Source organism: Ambystoma mexicanum, chromosome 2p, assembly GCF_040938575.1.
Source record: "Ambystoma mexicanum isolate Mex_15411 chromosome 2p, UKY_AmexF1_1, whole genome shotgun sequence".
NCBI lineage: Eukaryota > Metazoa > Chordata > Amphibia > Caudata > Ambystomatidae > Ambystoma > Ambystoma mexicanum.
In genome coordinates this window covers 64,436,622-64,457,036 of record NC_090923.1, presented here as the reverse complement: position 1 = coordinate 64,457,036, position 20,415 = coordinate 64,436,622, and the positions used below count along the sequence as shown (strand labels likewise).

The window sequence follows — 20,415 nt, the reverse complement described above, 5'->3', positions numbered from 1 at the left end:
AGCCAAAGAGCGCAAATTACTCCCAAGTTGGTGGGGTCCTTTTGAAATTGTGGACAGAATCTCACCAGTCGCCTACAGAATCCGCATCCCCAAGGGCAGTTTGGCAGAAGGGGAAGACAAGTGGGTCCACATAAACCAGCTAAAGAGTTGCGGCAAATAGAGGAGCCAACCGGAAACCCAGAGGGTGAAAATCTAGAAACCTAGAAAAATCACTACAGATTCACCATGTATGTACCAGGAAAGAGTGTTAAGACCTGTCTTAAATTTAGGCGGGAATATTGTAAATTGTATTCAATGCATGCATCTGCACCACTACACCCTCAGGGAGTAGTAGTGGAGAAATGTCCATAACCATGCTATGTTCTGATTTCTAGCATTGTAACTAAGAATCATCCAAAGGATTCCCAAGGAGGATCATATGGGGACCGGGAAGAAAGACCCAAGGAGCCCGGAGTGCCATTCCATACACCCAACCAGAACCAGCAATACTCCTGACCAGAACTGGCGAGGAGAGCGTGTCGCTTCATCACTGACGGGAGAAGCAGCTGAATTCCTCCAAATGGCCAAATCACCATTTGAAATGAACATCCCAATTTCCCGACTTCCCCTTGACAGGCGGTCAAACTCAAGTCCGGAGAGGGGGGGCTCTGTGGGATGTATTGACCCACTCCGCTATGCTATGCGGCATCACCCTGCCAGTTATGGGGAAAGAAACAGCAACAATGGTGGCAAAACCCTGGTGCGCACCAAAAACCTACAGAAACCGTGTACTTCAGCACACAAAAAGTGACAGCTCTGCCAAAATCTGGGTGCAGTACCCAGGGCGACCTGAATGACAGCTGTCAGAGAAGTTACTAAGTGAGCTAAAACTCAAAAGCCTGCTGGATTAACAAACAGAAAAAGGATTGTTGCCAAAAAGGAATACAGATTTTAGTTGTGTTTTGATTCCACAGATTTTAAGGCCAAGGAAGAAATATATTTGTATGTTAAGCAGCAGATGTGGTTTCTGCTAAATTTAAAAGTTAATTAGTTTGGCTGAACCAGCAAAACTGGAATAGCAGGTTTTTTCTCACAGAAGGAAGGCCTTCACTCAGCAGAAACTCACGGGGAGGAGTCAATTGCGGGGTTTGAACAGAATCTGGTCTACAGAGAGCTAAGGAACAATGGACATCCTCTGACATTGAAGGTGTGAAAGGCTGTAAAAATGCTGCAGCACAGGAAACTCCTGGCTGACAGAAGCAAATTCCAAAGGAGGGGACCACCACATGCCTCAAGGAGTGGCAAATACCGACCAGTTGGTGTAAACAGGATATGTAATGGACATTTTTAGAAGAGATATAACTTATTATCAAAAGGGGTGCAAAATCTGAAAATGGCAGATTAATTAACCTAATTTTTAGCACTACCTTTGAAAACTTAGTACAACTATGTAGCTTATTCTGAACGGGAATGGCAATAAATGTGGGTTTATGGGGTCTGTATTTCCGCTACAATTGTGAAACTTTATACACTCATTACCATGTTAAACACGCACATTTGTGGAAACTTGCATAAAAATTGAAAAGTGTGTTCATAGCGAAAAGGGCAAAAGTCTGTAGAAAGGGGAGACATGATCCCACACCTATGGGGTATTGAGGAATAGCTGCTATGTAAAATATGCAATCTGTGTATGTGATCTTTATAGAGCTTGCACATGTATAAATATGTGTTTTGCCAAAATTAGACTTTGTATTCCAGTGGCTAGGGGTGGATTCTCAGCATCATAAATTGATACCATAAAGATGACACTCTGTTTCCCTCCTCCTATCAAGGCAGACAGTAGACTCTGACCCAATCACCTTTCACAGGGGCAAGCTTAGCTAAGCCGGCCCATACATCCCCTTTTGTGATGTCATTATTAAGGCATAAATAGAGACAGCAGAGAGCAGATGGGGACTCACAGATCCAGCGACCTTACTGATTCCGGCGAAGCACTCAGATCCAGCATTCTACATCCAGCTCTGAATATTCTTCCAGGTGCCAAATCTCTTGCCAGCAATAGAGACTATTGATTTCCAGCAAGGCACCAATCCTCAGAATTATTCTCCCTACTCAGTAAAGAGCTGTGTGATGTGAGAAGGTCATTTTGAACCAGTATCCAGAAATTCTCTGGCTTGCCACCACTAGGCTTGCCTGAGGAACTTGCCATCCAGCTGATCCAAATACCCACAGACTGGGAGAGCAGATCCTGTGCCAATCCAGAGAAACGGCCTAGAGGATCCAGTCCCGGTATTGATGTGCTGTCCTTCTTAGACCAGACCAATCCATGACCAGAACTGACAGTCCCATTTAAAAAACCTATCCAGTGAGTATAAATAGGAAGAACTGTGTCCCATAGCATATGTACTTTGCATAGTCTTACCCCTATGGCATATGTACTTTGCATAGTCTTACCCCTATCAGACCCATTCTAGCTTTCATTCAGAACCAGTATTGTTAGTAGTATCTTTGCCTTGCCTTATCCCTAGCTCCAATCCATCCGATCTTCCCTTCTGAACCAGTATTGTTAGAACTATCTTTGCGCTGACCCTTTGTTTCTCATCTGAAGAAGTCGGGTTTCCTTATCAGGTGGTCACCGTGATCCAGTGATTGTAATCCCTGTGTGGTATGCGCTTCTTTATAGTCATCCCCTAGTGTAAGCAAACTCATTTGTCATTTTTAAAAGCGCATTTCTGTTTTTCATTCTTGCGCCTATTTTACAAAAACAGCCTTTACTAAAACCGCCATAACTCCCTTAGTTTTTGTGATAGAGACAAAATCAGTGCGATTCTCCCGTTACCGCGAATATCACGCAAGGAAAAGTTTGCCGCACATTTTTAATTTGAGAAACTTTTACACATGTAAAATATCTTTTAACTGCTTCCGACCTGGACCTTAAGATTTCAATTATTTTCTGGTCACCAAATCATGTGCAACTGTTTAAAGCGGCTCCCATCAGAATTTATAACAATTTCATCAATTTTGACCATATTTGGTGTTTTTGCCCAGTCCATTCTAAAGACAATCTGAAAAGCCATTCTGACAGCTGGACAGTCAATTCCGTGTTCTCTTGTGTTTGAAAGGGGGAAAGTGGGACTGATATTCTGTTTGATGTGTGCCATTCCTGAATACTTGCTCTCTCCTCCTAGCTCTTTACATTGCCTATTGGAGGGTTAAGGGGTGTTGATTTGAACCAACACAAAAGTATTATTTTCTGTGCTGCATTTGTTTTCCTCATTACTATTCCTAGTGCACTAAGGATATTCTTCAGTGTTCTGTCACCCCATTGGTGAGTGTTGTATAGTTATTAAAACATATGGTGCTTAAACTTTTAAATAACAAATAAATATTTACCTTTGCAAACAAGCCTGATTCCTGGTTCAGTGTGACCAGGGGGGTTCCAGGAGGAGGGCGTGATATGAGTGGTATATCGTTCAGAATATTGAACTTTTAGACATAAATAAATAAGGATTTCAGTTGTGCAGTACATGCTGAGCTTTGACTTGGGTGTGTGCCGGATTGAAATCACTTACAGAGGGACTCTCACATATTTTACAAAGCAGAGTGAAACCTGCATGAGATGGCGCTGCTTAATTGTTGAAGGGTTTGGGAAACTGCACAAGCCATATGTGGGATTGGAGAAAGGATGGCCTTTCGTACAACTGAGAATCTACCCAGAGTAAAGAATTAAAAAGGAAGACATCTATTGGAGAGCCATTTTAAATCTGTTCCCTTTCTTTTTGAGGAGCAATGAATTTCAAAAGGACATTGTCACTGCTCTGGGGTGGAGTACAACAGAGGGTAGACAGAGTGTCACCAAAGAGATCATCAAATTGGTTCAAGAAAAGCAGCAGCCCTGACAGACTAACTTCTAGATGCCATAGGCGATGACCCTCTCTGGGTTTCTATCTACCCTGTATGCCTGCAGTATGCAGTTAGCTTTTCTCTATAATTTCCAGTGCCAAAATGTACTGCCTCCACACCCCCTGATGGGCAGATGAGCACAGTAAAGGATGTGCAGGGTGTGGTACTTCATGCTCTGTACAGCAGGCGCAGAGCACGGTCGAGAGGTTGCAATATAAGACTTGCTTGGTGGCGATGAAAAAGAATGGATCGCGATAATCTACAAGCAAAGGAAACTGCATTACTAACACTGACCTTGGATCAAGCAGCACTGGATGGGGGTAAGGGAGAGGTCAGATGATCAAGCTTCTAATGCTCTATATGCTAAAAGATTTGACCTATAAGGATCTCTATGGAGGTGCACTAAATCCCCAAATGGCACACTATAAGTAGCCTGGTCTTCCTTTATCAACGAATAAATGCAGAAGATGATCTAAGGTTTTACTGAAGTAGCTATGTTTTCTTTTAATCACCTTTTCCCCGCTGTATGGGGTTCTATAATTATCTGTGCCATTTAACAAATCTGTTGATTGCAGACATGACTTACATATTAAAACTTTCTTGACTGAGAAATTAGAACCTGGGCATGTGCCAATTGCATGGTAACTTCAGTGTAATTCAGTGTCATGGGGTGGGGTGGTTAGTACCCACCCCTAGACCATGACACCCATTGCCTCTTGTGTACAATATCTTATCTTGTAAAGTGCTCCAAATGGAGGGTCCACAACCAAATATTGTGAAAAGTGTTCAAGCTTATGGACTTTCTCATCCATCTTATGTTCCATGTTATAATGTGATGGTACAGAAATATAAAGTGCAACAGGAAACTTCAGAGATGTTTCAAACAAATCAGTCTGGGAAATTAGGATAGTCAAAAAGCCATGCAGCAGGTACCCAGTGCTTCTACAGATCCACCCCAAAGCTTCTACGGTGGATATTTACAATATGCCATCAACGCCATTTGCCCTCCCCAGTTAGTCAAACGATGAAGAAAACAAACAAATCGACCCTAGAAACAGAACTTAAGCTATACAACCGACAACTCCTCTTGCGCCCCCTTGTTCCCACCCTGGCCGAGATGCCACATACTTCTTGAACCACCAGGTCTCCACCAGCTCCTCGTTCTGCTCCAGCATCCGGTTACAATCAAAGTTTGACTTGTCGCACGCCGTCTCCATCACCTCCAACAGCCGCGTCTCGCTAGAAAGAGAAGACAAATGGTAGGATGTCAAATGGCAGTCACCGACAACTAGTTTGGAAAAAGAGGGGAAAAGGAAGCCGCTTGACCCAATATAGCAGCAGCCTGTACTAAAGTATGGAGCCATTAAAGGTATAAATGCATATTAAAATATTGCTAAGCACACCTATAGTATCTGAAAGAAAGCAGCGTCACAATTATCAAAATCCATGTTTCCCGCTTCAGACATTTTGGAAAGACTTGTGACTTGGAAATAACTAGAGCTAGAAGTAGCGGAAAAGCCCCAACGGTCTCACGTATCTTTCATGCTCAAGTATGAATTGTGCCTGTAAAGAAAGTTGCATCAATTGGTACCAAACTACCATTGCATTGTGTAAAGACAGTCACCCAGAAACACATTTGCCAAAAAGCAAAATGTGTATGCTTGGGTGAACACTTTTAAATTGATTTTTGTAAATCTATCATGGGCTTGTGTCCTGAATGCATTACATATTTTGTTAATATATTTTATTTAATTATGTAGAGGAGGTCTTTACTTCCCCCCCCCCCCTCGCCCCTCCTATGGTAGAAAGGCAAATATGGTAATTAGGGCCAATACTTCCCTCTCCTGTCCAACATTGTAGAAATCAGGATTCTTCTATGTTTAGATAAGTTAGTTTGCCCTTATTCAAGGTCAAAGTACATTGGAAAAAGGGGTTACTGCGCACACTAGTCTGGGTTGGCATCGACTATGGAGGGTGTGCTTACATTACACACAAACATGCACATTTTGCCTTCCTTTGGACCAGAAGGCAAAAAACTAAACTTGGGTTGTAATAAGGGTGTGCAGAGCTAGATAATTACTATGAGGGCTCCGGTGCAAAAGCGGAATGATGGTGAATTATTAGAAGGCACAGTGTGTGTGTGGATGCTGAGAACATAAATACAATTACATCTACGATGCCTATTCTATCCCAAGACCTGACCATGGAGGGTAGAATGCCAGCACAAGAAAAGACCAAGACTTCCCTCAAATATCTCCCAAATGCAGACACTGACACTTGAACTGGCTGCACGAACAACGTGACAATGAGGAATTGAAAATTAGGATCAAACTTTCAGATTCAAGGCTCACATCAACTGGTAATGTGTGCGCTACAAGACAAGTATTGTGGCTAATGAGTTCCTTAAGTGCATAGATGTTGGAGAAGCCGACGATAGCCTGGGATGTGAGCTTGTAAACTCTCCCACACCAGAAGTCTGTCAAGTCCCAGTGACAGAAATAAGTGCAACCTCAAACTTGGGGTATGAACACATGACACAGGCCACTCCACTGCGACTTAGCCTTAATCGCTGCCCCCCCCCACCCAGTCAGCCTCAAATATGAATGAGGGAAAATAAAAACAGGAGTTCAACATCTCGAAAAAAGGAGAGCAAACAACCAAGGAATACGAGACAAGACCCCTTCAGTTAAATTTCAGTGGTCACTATGGCAATGGCCCCCTTCATGAAGCCCAACAAATCAATCTATGACACGTCAACAAATCAAACTACCCTGCTGGCGATGGTCAACTCAAAGATGATTTTTATAGAGGACTTCATTGCAGCAGGAAAACTGTTAGGTGACGGCGTTTACCAGCATGAGTCGCTGGTAGAGAATAATGATAGAACGAGAATACTAAAGAGCAAGTACCAGCTGAGACTCACCTGAACCCGCAAGTGTCTGCCATAAATTGTAGCCGTGTGGTGCTAGTACGGAGGAAGGAATCCATCGCTGACTGTTTTCGACAACCCGTCGTCAAACCAAGGGGGCAATGAGCATGTAGGGGAACTTGTGATAGCTGAGAGACAGGAAAAAAGTATAATCATCGTAATGCAGGAGAGCGGCGTGGAGTCCCAGTCAATTAAGGAAGTGGCTACAGTAAAGACCTATTCACGGATTGCAAAGAAACGGAAACGAAGATCTGACATCTAGCTCAAAAAAACAGAGATGAACACCGATGTTGAGAGGCAACGACTCTAGTAGCTTTGTTAAGAAGCTCTCACTCCCAACATACAATCATCGTGAAAAGCCCAGGTCGAAAAAACAGAAGAAGAGACCGACAAAAATCATGGAAGAGACCAATCAGAGCGACATTGAGGACCCGGTCTCCCCATAATCCACTTCGGAACGTATCCACCTATTTGATGAATGAGGGAATGGAGGACCTACTTGAAGCACAAAACGACCATCAATATACCTCGGTAAACCAAGATGTCTGTCCAACACCTGCCCCATATATGGGGGACAAAACGGATATACCATTTCTAACAATAGCAGAAAGAATGGAGCACACAATGGCCCAGGAAAGCAAATATATGGAGGAGTCTTCCAGTTATAATAAATGGGTACGACCTTCGAGGGATCTTTATACCACCCAGGGCAAGAAGCAAAGGCGATCGGCCGATAAAGAAATCCATTTTGGTCATGCGAAGATGGCATTTAGCCCAACAAACTATTAACCCAAAATGTCATGCAAATTTACGGGGTCCCCACTAGAACAGAAAAGAAGAATCGGTTTGCCATCTAGATTAAGGCCTGATAAAACAGAAGGGGCTACTAGCACACAGCATAAACTGTACGTTGTTTCATGGACAGTCGTTTCTTTTTACGAAAAGGAGGGATATTTTGAAAGATGCCTTAGACTGGAAAGAGTTGTGGATAAAGGAGATTACTTCATCCTCAATAGATGAAATATGCTAAGACTATACCACTGTATATCTCAACGGCGCCCAATTAATACTGACGACTTCGCCATAGTTGAATTTGGGCGAGAAGATCCTATGGACTTGGTACAGATCCCATGTTTTTCACCTGACAGATCCCATGGAGGGGGTGATTAAAGATGGGTCTGTAACAGACTCAAAGTTTCCAGGGGATAAAGAAAATGATAGAGCGCAATTGGAGACAGCTCACCGTGGAAGTGCTGCAGAAACAAGAAACCAAGGAGACAGAGACAGCGTTTTACCAGAGAGGACTTTGGAAGAGTGAGGGATTGAAGAAATACACCAAAGTAAATTGAAGCCGATTCTGACATTAACAATAAACTGCGAAGGAGGAAAACGACAGGAAAGGAAGATCGAATTTAAACGACAACCTTCATCTAAGCCACTGAAGAGAGATTCTTGGTCCTGGCTTCCAGCTGCGCTGGCATCTAATATGAGCCAATAGAAGAGGTCTAACTCAGCAAAAAGAAATAGGCTTTCTCTTGGAACATGAGGGCCTTCACACAGCTGCTGGACACTATGAAAAAGGCAGCTGTTGTCATCTGACCTGGGAAAGAGGCAGGCAGTCGTTGGTTGTAGACTTCATGTTTGTGTCTAGAGACCCGATTGCGGATATATATTCCTTGAAAGTGATCCCTGCAAATGCCAGTGACCTTAATTGGTTAAGACTAGCACGGTCAGCTGACATAAACTGCCCTATGCATGTACGACCTACACAGGCGGAGGCAGTAAATAAGGGATGTAGGCTGAAGATGTGCAAACAGTTGCCATCTATTCGGCAAGAGTTCAAGATATGAAGAGCCACTGTTTCGTGACCAGTGTCAAGTATAACCCAAATTCTTGCTCTTTTCCAACCAAAAAAAAAACACACCACCCTTTTCCAGTGAGAGAACACCAGCAAGTTTTTGACCATGAGGTGGTCGAGAAACAGCACGAAATGAGGAAGGCAATTCAGGAGAAATCATCTGTTTGGCCCATAGACAGAGACATTGAAAGGATAAAAAAACAAATATAAGTTCTGGCTTATTAACCACAAGAGCACTTTAATCCAGCAAGACGCGGACAAAATGATGAAAGCTACAAGTAAGAAACCTTCAGCAGAAATGTTGGTCCTTATTAAGACAGCTGGCCAGAGTCAAAACCAACTACAGAAAAATGGTGTGATGGAGGCAAAACGGATAAAAAGCTATAAATCTCTATTCACAGAACTACCATTAAAGACGGAAAACCATCTGACATTTGTAGCCACCTGATCATCCCCTTACGATCATGGAGATCTGGTGAATATGATAAAATGCTCTAACAGGTCGCGTGCTCCAGGGCCTGATGGTCTAATATGACCCTGAAAGAAAACCCAGATCAATGGGGGACCTTGCTGGACTTCCTTCTGGATAATGTGCTGTCTTCCAAAACCATACCTCCATCATGGAAGACAGCCCATGTTATCCCGAAAATTAAAAGCGGTAATAGGAGTGACACGAATAACTACTGCTGATCGCCTTGCTGGACGTGATAGGGAAATTGTATTAAAGTTTGCTACTGAAAAGTTGAATGGACTTGGAAGGAGGTTTGAAGCAATATTTTTGAGTCAGGTTTTTTAAGAGGCATAAGGACGTCCCCTACAACCCCTCCGCCCCAACCCCAGTCTTTCTGCTTTCCACCTTAAAAGTTAAGGCACTGAGAACAAAGACTAACATCTATCGGGCCTTTGCCGATTTCTCGAAGGCATTTGACGGTATAAATAGGCAATGTCTTTGGGACAAACTAAGAGCCTGGAACTGCCCGGTAAACCACCTGGAACAACTAAGAAGTCTCCACACTGGCTTCTATAAGAGTTTGCCTAAACGCAAATGGGCTACTGAGTTGAAAAAGGGGATTGAATCCAGGATTAATGCATTTAAAGGGAGACTGGGGCCCTCAGAAATTGTTTCAGTAGCTTCCTTTAAATACTTGGGCATTTGTATGTTTGTCCCCTCTATGGGCCTTGCACTTGGAACAGGTGTTGTCTCACCTCTACCCATCTTCTTCAGTTTTACCTTTGCTTACCGGCACCGTTGTTTCCAGACCAGCCAAACAAACCTCATACAACCTCAGGATCTCTCAAGCTAAGTCCAATACTAAAGAGCTTTTTGCAATCCTGAAAGAGGCAGAATCCCCTATCCAAGCCCCAGATTCCTGCCTTAAGAACAAAAACTGGTGCACGGGCATACAAAATGCTCTGGCCAACAAACTAACAACCCTTCAGACCAAGATCAATAATAAAAAAACACGCTACCCACTACTTCCAAATCTAGTAACACCCGTGTGCTAGCGCTGCAAACTGTCTTGCCTCCACTTGACATGCCCATTCCTCACTTTAACTTTCATAAAGTATCCACCAAAGAGGTAAAAAAAAAAAAAGTCATCCTCACCCTCAAACCCTCGAACTGCCACGGTGATTTATGCCCAGCACAACTGATAAAAGATGCTGCTTGCGAACTCTCCCCATTCATTACCAAACCTATAAACGCTTCTTTCACCTCAGGCACTATACCCAACAATTTAAAACAATACTAGGTCCGCCCACTCCTTGAAAAACAAAACTTAGATCCCTCCATCCCAACAAATTACCGTCCCATCACTACAGTGCCATTCCTTCTCAAAATCCTTGACAAAATAGCATACTTACAAATTCAACATTTCCTTGAACACAATCGCCTCCTAGGAGTCAGACAGTCAGGTTTAAGACCCCAACATGGTACTGAGACTGCGCAAATAGACCTTAAGGCAAAAATAGATGAGCTGAGAGACGAGGGTAAGACGGCACTACTGCTGCTCCTTGATCTCTCAGCAGCATTTGATCTCGTTGACCATAAGATCCTCTGCAACCACTTAGAGTCGGAAGCCCACTTCTCCTAAGAGGCAATTGACTGGATCCAGTCCTTTCTCAATAACAGAACAATGCAAGTCTTCTCCCCGCTAGCAGCTGCAGACCCAGTGCCTATTACCTCTGGTGTGCCACAAGGCTCATGTGTCTCTCCTACTCTGTACAACATTTTCACAAAGCCCCTTTTCGATGATCTATATGGTCTTGGTATCACCTACACAAACAACGCTGATGATACTCAGATCCTCATCCCGCTGACAGGAGATTATGACAAGGATTTGGCCTTTGTAAACAGAGTATACCTCTTCATCCAGGCATGGAAGGCTTCACACTATCTATGCCTGAATGACGACAAAACTGAACTCCTTATCTTGGGCACGACATCCAATCTCAACAAACTAGGCCAGAACTATTCCTCATTCGAAACTGACAATAACATCATCGCTGTAGCTAAGAAGGTCAAAACCCTTGGCTTCCATCTAGACTCTACACTAACTTTCAAAAAACAAGTAAACACTATGGCTTCTGCTACCTCCTACACCTGCAAACTTATCAGAGCAGCCAACCCCTTCCTCTCTTCCAACAACTGCATCACTTTAGCCAGAGCCTTGATCTTGTCCAAACTGGACTATTGTAATGCTCTCTACGTAGGCAGCAACAAATACATTACGAACAAGATTCAAATCTTGCAAAATAACGCCTTAAGAGCAGCCTTAAGTCTCCCGAAGAATGCCCATATTTCAGATACTAGAAGATCTGTCAACTGGCTCTCTACGAAAGACAAGATCTTCCTTAAATCCGTCTCCCTGACACACAAACGTCTTCACCTTTCCGCCCCGCAATACCTTACCACGAGATTCACTAGACAAGTATCCGGCCGTCCTTCCAGAAAGGCTATCTCCAACCTCCTACTGGTGCCAAGATTTAAACGTACTATGACCGGGCGGAGCAGCTTTCCTGTTAAAGCAGCACACCATTGGAACTCTTTACAGCCCTCCCTAAGGGAAGAACTCCCTTACTTACAATTTAGATCTAATCTTATCTCCTGCATTAAGGAACATGACATCTAATGCATTCATCACTGAGCCGCTTTGTTCAGCTATAATATAAAACGTGTAAATTGTGTATATTTTATGTAAATATGACTTACTGTATTCTGTCCCCAATGTTGTGATGTGTCCAGCACTGTAACCTTAGCTGGACCCCATCCACAGTGCCTTATGTAACCTAAGCTATACAATCCTCTTGCTGCGTCCTGCTACCTCCGGGTTAGGTGCGCTTTACAAATAAATAAACAAACATATCATTTCTTGAACACTTTTCCTTTGCATAACATTGCTTCCCACACTATTTGTATTTAGAAGTAAGGATTGGCAATAGGTTTATTAGTATAGGCCCTTTTATTTTGACAAGACACCACTAGGACCTGCTTATTATTATTATTTGATGTTCGTAGTTTGCTCCCATTTTAAGATTTAGGATTAGACAGGCGTTTTTCAAATCCAATTGAAGTTTAATAAACAACATTGAATGTGATCATTTGTGTCCATCTTACTGTAATATCATGCCTTCCTGACAGTGCCTTGAGTGAGGGAGCAGTTGATGATCGTCAGGTAGTGGAGAAGTGCTTCAGTCAGAAGGGTCTTGAGTAAGGAGACAATGAGGATGTTGTCCACTTCTGATGTGGACTAAGTCAATCTAATGTAGCAGTGAAGTCTTCCATTGTTTGCGTCTTAAATATGGTCCAGTTGGTTGTAGTTTTGTGAGAGGGGATATGTCAAGAGTTCTTTTTTTAAAATCTATGTGCTGGTGGATCATTCTGATCTTGCTGATGAAGAAAGAGTTGATGGTGGTAGATTTTTCGATGGAGTGCGGTACGTGTGGGTTGGGCAGAGGAATGATGAAGTGCTTGATGGCTTTGAGGAGAGCTCGGCTTAAAATTGCAGGCCTTGGCCAAAGTGTTTTGGTAGCAGTTGGCCTTGGCTGCGGCAATCATTCATCTGTGTGTAGCACAGAATTCCCTGAGCAGGATAAATGTGCATACACTGCAAGGATTTATGCTAAGTCTTGCTTTCTGATGGTTCTTTTGTTGAATGTGCGTTCTTGAGTGTACCAGGGTGTTGCACGTTTAGATTTGAGGGCGCGCCATTTCACTGGCGCATGGTAGTTGCTGTTGGTTGCAAGGCTGATGTGGACGTCTTGGAGAAGCAAGTCGCAGTCTTGGTTTGTCTACGGAGTGTGATCGGCCCATGTGAGGAGGAGGTTGGCAAGGTCTACCACGAGAACTGCCACTGCCAAGTTCTGAAATGATCAGAAGGCTTGTTTTTCCAATTTTTCTTTTTTTTTAAAGAAACTTCTTTCTACAGCCTGGAAGATAGATGTGGTCAAGTGCCAAAGTTTCATCCTGGCATCAAATCCTGGCTTCACCACTGAACTGTGTGATCCTGGGCAAAACAAATGTGATCTCACTGTCTGCGAATATTAATAGGCCCTGTAAGTAATTTAGTGCAGTGTACTCAATTAAGAACAATTCCTACTAATTGCATTGCTCCACATAGAATAAAGTGATGGCCATCCAAATACTGCACATCACAAAGTTTTCTTGGATTTTAATTTACTTCTGGCAACTTCTTGTAATTTAGCTGTTAGGGTTGGCTCTTATTCCTGCATGTGTGCTGTGTCAGGACTGATGTCATTCTCAGAATGTAGGCTGAGTGTGAGATTAGACTGTTTGGACTTGAATTGGTTCTAACCCAGGCAGTTACAAGATGAGACCCTGGGTGGTGGGAGCCAGTGGGCACTTTTCCCTTGTTCCTCTTGATCTCTCAATTACCCGATGGCATCTGATTCTTGTAACTAAGAAGCCATTAGTACCTGGCCCGGCCTCAGGTTAAAGCAAGCTGAAGCGACAGGGCGTAGTGTTTTCCATGCAAACTAAGCGTAATTGTGCCTTCGATGCATCTGGAAGGCTAATTGTTTTCATGAGAATAGACGCTATGTTGATTGGGTCTGAAGTGAGGGCCACGCAATGGGTAAGAGGTTACTGTCGAGTACGAGTAGTTTTGGGTATGATTTGTTTTTGCTTGCAGAAGAAATTTCGGAGTTATGTTTAAATGTAAAAGGTCATAATGGTATGAGCAACAATGTGGCAGGTTGTGACTGAAGAGTACTGTTGAGCCCTAGAAGTGATTTAAAAAGAGAAGTATTCGTGAGAATGATGTGTTGCACTGAGAATGTGCGATGCATTTATGTTCGATGTGACAATTGTGAGCCATTTTATGTTGCAGTTTTGCCTTCTTTTGGACAGCATGGACTTAAGATTTGAACTAAAGGCTTGTTGTGTCACAGCTATCTCCAGATGTTTTGCATGTGTGCGTTTGTTGTGAAGGGTGTGATGTTACCTTTATTATGTGTTCATAACGCTTTTGGGGGCTTTTCAGCATTTAGTGTTGTGGCAAAATGGACCTTTAGGATATGTGACCTGCAATGTACATGGCGTCAAATTGTCCTGCAATGTAATGTTAGAATAACCAATTTTGAGGCATTGTAGGTGTGATGAGTTGTTTGTAATGATGTCCAACCCAGGATTTGTGCTGGGACGACTGCAGCACTGATTAGCAGCTTTACATTCTTTCTATGGGTTGATCATGTTTGTGTCGTGGAGTATGTTTTGAGGAGTGCGTCTAGTGTCAGTTTTAAGAATCCTGTGGGGTTTGAAAGGTGTTTTAATGCAGCGTATGACCAAGAAGTGGTCAAGGAACTCTGCGGAGTTGGAGGTGTTTGGTGTTTTGTGGCTCTGCAGAGTCCGTGAGGTTTACTATTGGCAGACTAGTATGGAAGCTTGGTGGAGCTTGGATAGGTGTTGAGATTTGTGACTGTGTAGGGTCCAGAGGTGTCTAGCAGGGGATTAGCACCTGAAGCTTTTTGAAGTTTTGATGTTTTTGTGATTTGTGACTCTGTGGAGTCCGTAGGTCTGTCTAGTAGGATACTAGTATTTGAGGCTTTGCAAAGCTTTGATGTTGTGGTGATTTGAGCCTTTGCGGAGTCCAGAGGTTTCTAGGGGGAGACTAGTACTTAAGCTATGTGAAGCTTTGATGTTGTTTTTGGTGACCTTATGGAGTTGTTAGGGTCCAGGGATTTTGTTGTAAATTCGGAAGATGCAGGTGATCTTGGACCTTTTATTTTCTTGAACTTTAAGGTGGTTTTTGGAATTGCTCTTGAGTTTTTTTTCTTGGTCAATTCTAGAAGCCTGGCAGTGATTCATCTGTGCAGCTGTGTTCATTTTGGGGTGATTTGAATTGTTTAGAAGGGCTCAAGTGTCTGGACAACATTTGTAGCTAGTGCTGGTGGTGGTTGTTTTAGTGACAGCTAGTTGCCTTTTTTTTCTTTAATTGGTGTGATTGGGTGAGTGATGTGACTTGGTGTGTCTAGTGTTTGTTTGAATTTCTGATTGGATTTAACAGCGGTATTCGTCGTGTGTGTGGTTCTTTGTTGACAAGGGTATATTATTGGGTTGTTAGTAAGTGTCTTGTGTTGTTACGATAGTATCTGGTTCATCCAGTTTTGGGGAGTTAGTGCTCGAAGTGGCAGTTCGAGTTTCCTTTGTTGCAAGGGGGAACGGAAGGCGTTTTGTGTGGTTTGGTAGGTTTTGGTAGCGTTTGGTTTGTTTGCCCGAGGTGGGCGGTTAGTGCTCGAAAGTGGCAGTTTGAGGTTCCTTGGTAGCAGGGGGGAATGGAAGGAGATTTGTGGTGTTTTGCTTGGTTCGGAGCGTAGTTGTGGCGGATGGGTCTGTCGTAAGGATGTTAATTAAGCCTGCTGGCACAATTTCCCGGGTGTTGGTGGAACATGGTTGAGTGTGAGGAATGTTCTGTTTGCGAGTGTGTGGTAGTGGGTTTGTCTTTCTGCAAGAGGAGGAGGTGTTAGGGTTGGCTTCCACCAGGTGGGCTTGAGGTGTGTTTGTTTGTTGTAGGAAAGGAGGTGAAAGGGTTGGCTCTTATGCTTGCATGTGTGCTGTGCCAAGATTGATGTCATCATCAGAATGACGGCTGTGAGTGTGGAGTGCGAGGTTAGAATATTTGGAGTTGAATTGGTTCTAACCCAGGCAGTTACAATATGTGAGTCTGGGTGGTGGGAGCCAGTGGGCTCAATGTCCCTTGTTCCTCTTGATCCCTCAATAACCTGATGACATCTGATCTTGTAGCTAAGAATCCATTAAAGTAACCACTAAGAGTACCTGGCCTGAGTATCCCAAGTGTCCTTGATGAGTGCACCCTATGACCAAGGGACCGGTCATAACAGTAGCTTCCCATTATACCATCAAGCATCAAAGCCTCATGTGACTCACTAATATTTTCTGTGATGACATTAAGATGTCACTACATATGCAAGTTATCTCCCCGCTCCCCTCCTCAAAAATAAACGTCTATTGCCACACAGGTGCTTGTAAATGCTATCCCTGCATATTGATAAGAGATCATTATGTACACAGAATGGCCAGTTTCCTTTCCAGGAGCAGTGCCTCATTGCACTCTGTTGCATGTGTTGGCATGTGCAGCCTCAGTAGAAGAGGGATAGCTGCCCCTTTGGGGAAAATGGCCCATGAATAGGCTGTCATTTGAGACCATTATATCCGACGATTTTCTGCTCCACAAAAAATTGCATATTTGCACCGATAAACACATGGTTTAGTGAACACTAAAAAACTAAACTATCTGCCGCAAAACACTGACATACATCGATTTTACAAATGTTTTGAAACACAGGAAAAAAAAGAAAACTACCAAAATGGACAAAACAAACACTGAAAACCAGGAACCCTACTTATGGCTTGCATGGACCAGCCAAGAGTCTTCGAAGAGGTTGGTACAGGACTGCTGCACCTCAACCCAAAATAACTAAATGCCGCGATTTGCATGAAAACTGTGTATGCTTGTGGACATGCCGGTAAATGGCACCTTAATAACGAGCCCAGTAGAACGCCCATAGGTTACTGATAGGCTCTGATTTAGATGCAGAACATAGTACAGGGGGCCAAGGGTGTAGGTAAAGGGCCAGAAACAGAACAACCCAGCAGGAGCAGCTCCGATCTTTCAATAATTAGCCATAGTAAAAAAATAAAAATAATGTAAAACCCCCCCCTCCCGCACATCAAATAGGACATATGGTAAGGGGTAAAGAGGGAGGCCGGCAATACTAAGAACATGACATTTCCCAAGAAAATGAGCAAAATGTCTGGTGAACGCATCATGAAGTCTCGGTTATAGGACCGGCTACTGTTCAGAAGCCAGGGTTTTGTGTAGGTTGGGGCGAGGGAACTGTGGAATGTGGCCTTTACTGGCATACTTCATTTTTTTTGGCTAAACATAACAAAATACCAGTGCTGCAAGGATATTTTTTGGGTGTGGCTAGAGAGAGCTTTGGTTAAATAATATACTAGTGAGGCTCTCATTACATAATGATTCTGTCCAGGAAGCAGAGCGTTTCTGTCATTGGGCCATTGCATTTCAACTAAAACGTGCAATAGAAAGCGATGCCCGACCACGTTGTCGGTGACATGCGTCAGCGCCATGACATGGTTTCTAGTCACTGTGCGTTTGTTCTTGTGTGACGCTTTTCAGCTACAGTAAGTAATGAAACCAGCAAAAGCAAATGTATCACTGCATTTGGTTACTGGAGTTTCTTTTAACCTATCAATGTATAATGCTTGAAAAATAGTGCAGAGAAAAGGTTTGATGCTGTGTTAGTCCAGTTTTAAATCAAACGAAATCCCATGTGTATACCATATACTGGAATAACTGAAACTATCACGCAGCGGCGATAACATGCATACGCTTTCCAAGTCACAGAGTTCCCTTCTTGAAGAAGTCGGCTCTGGGATTTCGAAAGCTTGTGCATTGTAGCATCTCAACATAACATTTGTTTTAGCCTCATGAAAAGGTAGAACAGCTTGCTATTTCTTTAACTGCAATATAGTATACTTTCTTTTAAAAAGTTGCTGCAGGTGATGCAGGCCGATTGCTTTTTTGCTGAAGCAATCTGTGATTTTTTTTTTTTAAATTGCCAAGAAAGCATCAGTGTCTTCTCCACCAACAGGGCGTCATTGCAAGAATGAGGCTGTGGTGAAACCAGAGAGCCTGGCAGTGTGAAGAGGTCAAGAAGTGAAACACTGGCATTCTCTCCAATGGCAGATCTACCAGAGAAAGCTCTGCCAGTGCTGCTGCATAAATGAATCAGACCAAGAAGTACACAGCTTGTGTGGGATCAACATCACTGGATTTAGAAATATTAGCACTTCATTTGCTGTACAGTTTAAAAGTCTAAACTATGGTTTTTGCAAAGGCGATTCCATCAGCATAACAGATTGTTTCCATAAAAGAACAGCAATATTAGATTTCCGTTAATGTGTCCCCAAAGGTAACAATATGACTTACTGCACTTTTGCACCAGTTGATAAGAGACTGTATTCATACATTACATACATGCATGTCCATTTTCCCTGTGCAAAACCCCCCATAAAGGTGGGGTCAATAAATTCATACCGAGTCCAATACAGGCATAAAAACAAATGCTAAAATTCCAAGTTCAGAATAAAAACCCTCCCCTTGTTTTCACAGCTTTGCATAAATATAATGCCAGTGCACAATGAACATCTGGATTATTACACATCATTAAAAGGAAAGAGCTGATCTGTAACACATAACAGTCATTCTCTGCTCTATGGCCTTTATACAGTGGGCCAAAGAACATAGACTTGACCACACCTTCCAGTACCGTTGGATCACCCTTGCACCCAGATGGCTCTTTGCCTTTACACCATTTACTGGTTTCTCTCTTTAATGGTAGACTACGTCATCTGAATTTGGTAATCAGAGAGGCAGATAATACTCTCAATCTCCAGTTCACTTCAGAGACGCATGCATTCTCCTCCTTGGCTTCACAAGCTCAGAACCACCTCTCCGTCTATTGCAATTGTCGAACTAGGAGCACGAGTCTGTTTCGCAAGATGGTATTCGTTGGACGTGGATTTTTCATGCCAGTGGGCGAAGCCCAATCATGTTTGAACGTAAACGAGCCATGGAATCTTATATGCTGCTTCGCTTTTCCGTAGGTCATCCTAGACGCTTCTTGTCTAAACGGATGTATACAAATTGACCTTTTCACAATTGATCGCGGTAGAATTGACCTTGAAATGAAGGTCAATTAGGACATATATGCAGAGGAATCCCCTTGCCCCCCCACTCCTTCCAAAAAAACCTGCAACCTCCTACCCAATCCCATTATATCATTTATTACCCCAAACATATATATATAAAAAAAGTAAAATAAAAGGTAAAGGTTAATTGTGCAGAAGATCAATTAGGACAAAAGGTCAATTGTAAAAGGTCAATTTGGGTAATACAGTCTAAACGGCCTGGAGGTTTGTCCAGAATGAAGCCCACAACAAAAGTGGCTTCAGTCTCAGGGACTCGTAATAGTTTGAGGGAACTCGTTTTCAAAATGTTCCGAAAGGGTCGCCTTTGAGTAGCCCCAAATGCATGCAGTGTATGCCACGGTCTCCCCCATTTTGGAGCTTCATACCCGGGCCATAACAGGCATGGAGAAATGCCCAATGTTTTGGACAAAATGAAAGCTAGAAGCATTCACTCGCTTCATATGGATAACTTTTTTTTCGATACGGTTCGTCCATGAGAGAGAGCCCAAGAAGGTAATCCCCAATTTATCATATGTAGGTACCCACTCCATCTTCTAGATTTTGTGTCGTATGCTGAGCCTGGAGGAGCAGGAGCTCCCTCCTTCTACTGCTGGAGCAGTAGTCAGCCCTGCACTGACGCCCTCGAGCCCTGCCTAACTCCAGGTATGCCACAAGCCTCCCTCAGATGCATTTTGGAATACGGAGCGCGAGTGTGCCATTTTTAGTCAATTTGCGGCGGATTATTTATTAATATATCCGCGCCGCACTTGCTTTGCCCAGTGGCCCACTTCCACTCAGGATTTGCCCCCTTATTGCACTCGGAGTGCATCCAGCCACCATTGGGAGACACGAGGTCTGCTCCACTCCAAGATGGCCGACCGTCACTGCCACAACCCTCCACTCGGCCCCACAGCCCTGCAAGCATCGTGATTGGCTCCTCTCCCCTACTTGGGAGCCAACCACAAGCCAGCAGGCTTGGAGCCGGCCCACCACGAAGGCACTGTGCCTGTCTACACCATCGAGCCCAGAGCCAGGACCCCTTGCCCTCCAGCTACAGGGTAAGCATACTGCCCCCCTCCACAATCTACTCCTAACCCTCGAGCCAGAGTCCTGAACTGTTCCCATCCATCACGGACCCCGCGTACATGCACCTCCCAACATTGCTACGTCCAAGGTCCCACCTGCACCGTTGTGCTCTCGAACTGCAACATAATGTTTCAATGCTTAATCTGTAGCTAATTAACCATGCCCTGGCCCTGCATTGCTGTATGCTGCCACTTCATAATTGCATCTGCACCACGGTCGCCCAGAGACCACTGTGATGTTGTGTAGTGCCTTATGGTCACCCAGAGACCACTGTGATATTGTGTAGTGCCTTATGGTCGCTTATTGACCACTGTGATATTGTGTAGTGCCTTATGGTCGCTTATTGGCCACTGTGATATTGTGTAGTGCCTTATGGTCGCTTATTGACCACTGTGATATTGTGTAGTG

The 20,415-nt window shown here is 43.5% G+C and overlaps 1 protein-coding gene across 1 annotated transcript in view; it reads right to left on the bottom strand.

Moving 5' to 3' along the window:
• Nucleotides 1-20,415, bottom strand: part of CRELD1 (cysteine rich with EGF like domains 1) — a 204,563-nt gene that overhangs the window by 96,480 nt on the left and 87,668 nt on the right. Inside the window, exon 4 of the mRNA XM_069643263.1 lies at nucleotides 5,011-5,121. Within this exon, the coding sequence (XP_069499364.1) occupies nucleotides 5,011-5,121 (111 nt within the window). The remainder of the gene's footprint in view (nucleotides 1-5,010; nucleotides 5,122-20,415) is intronic.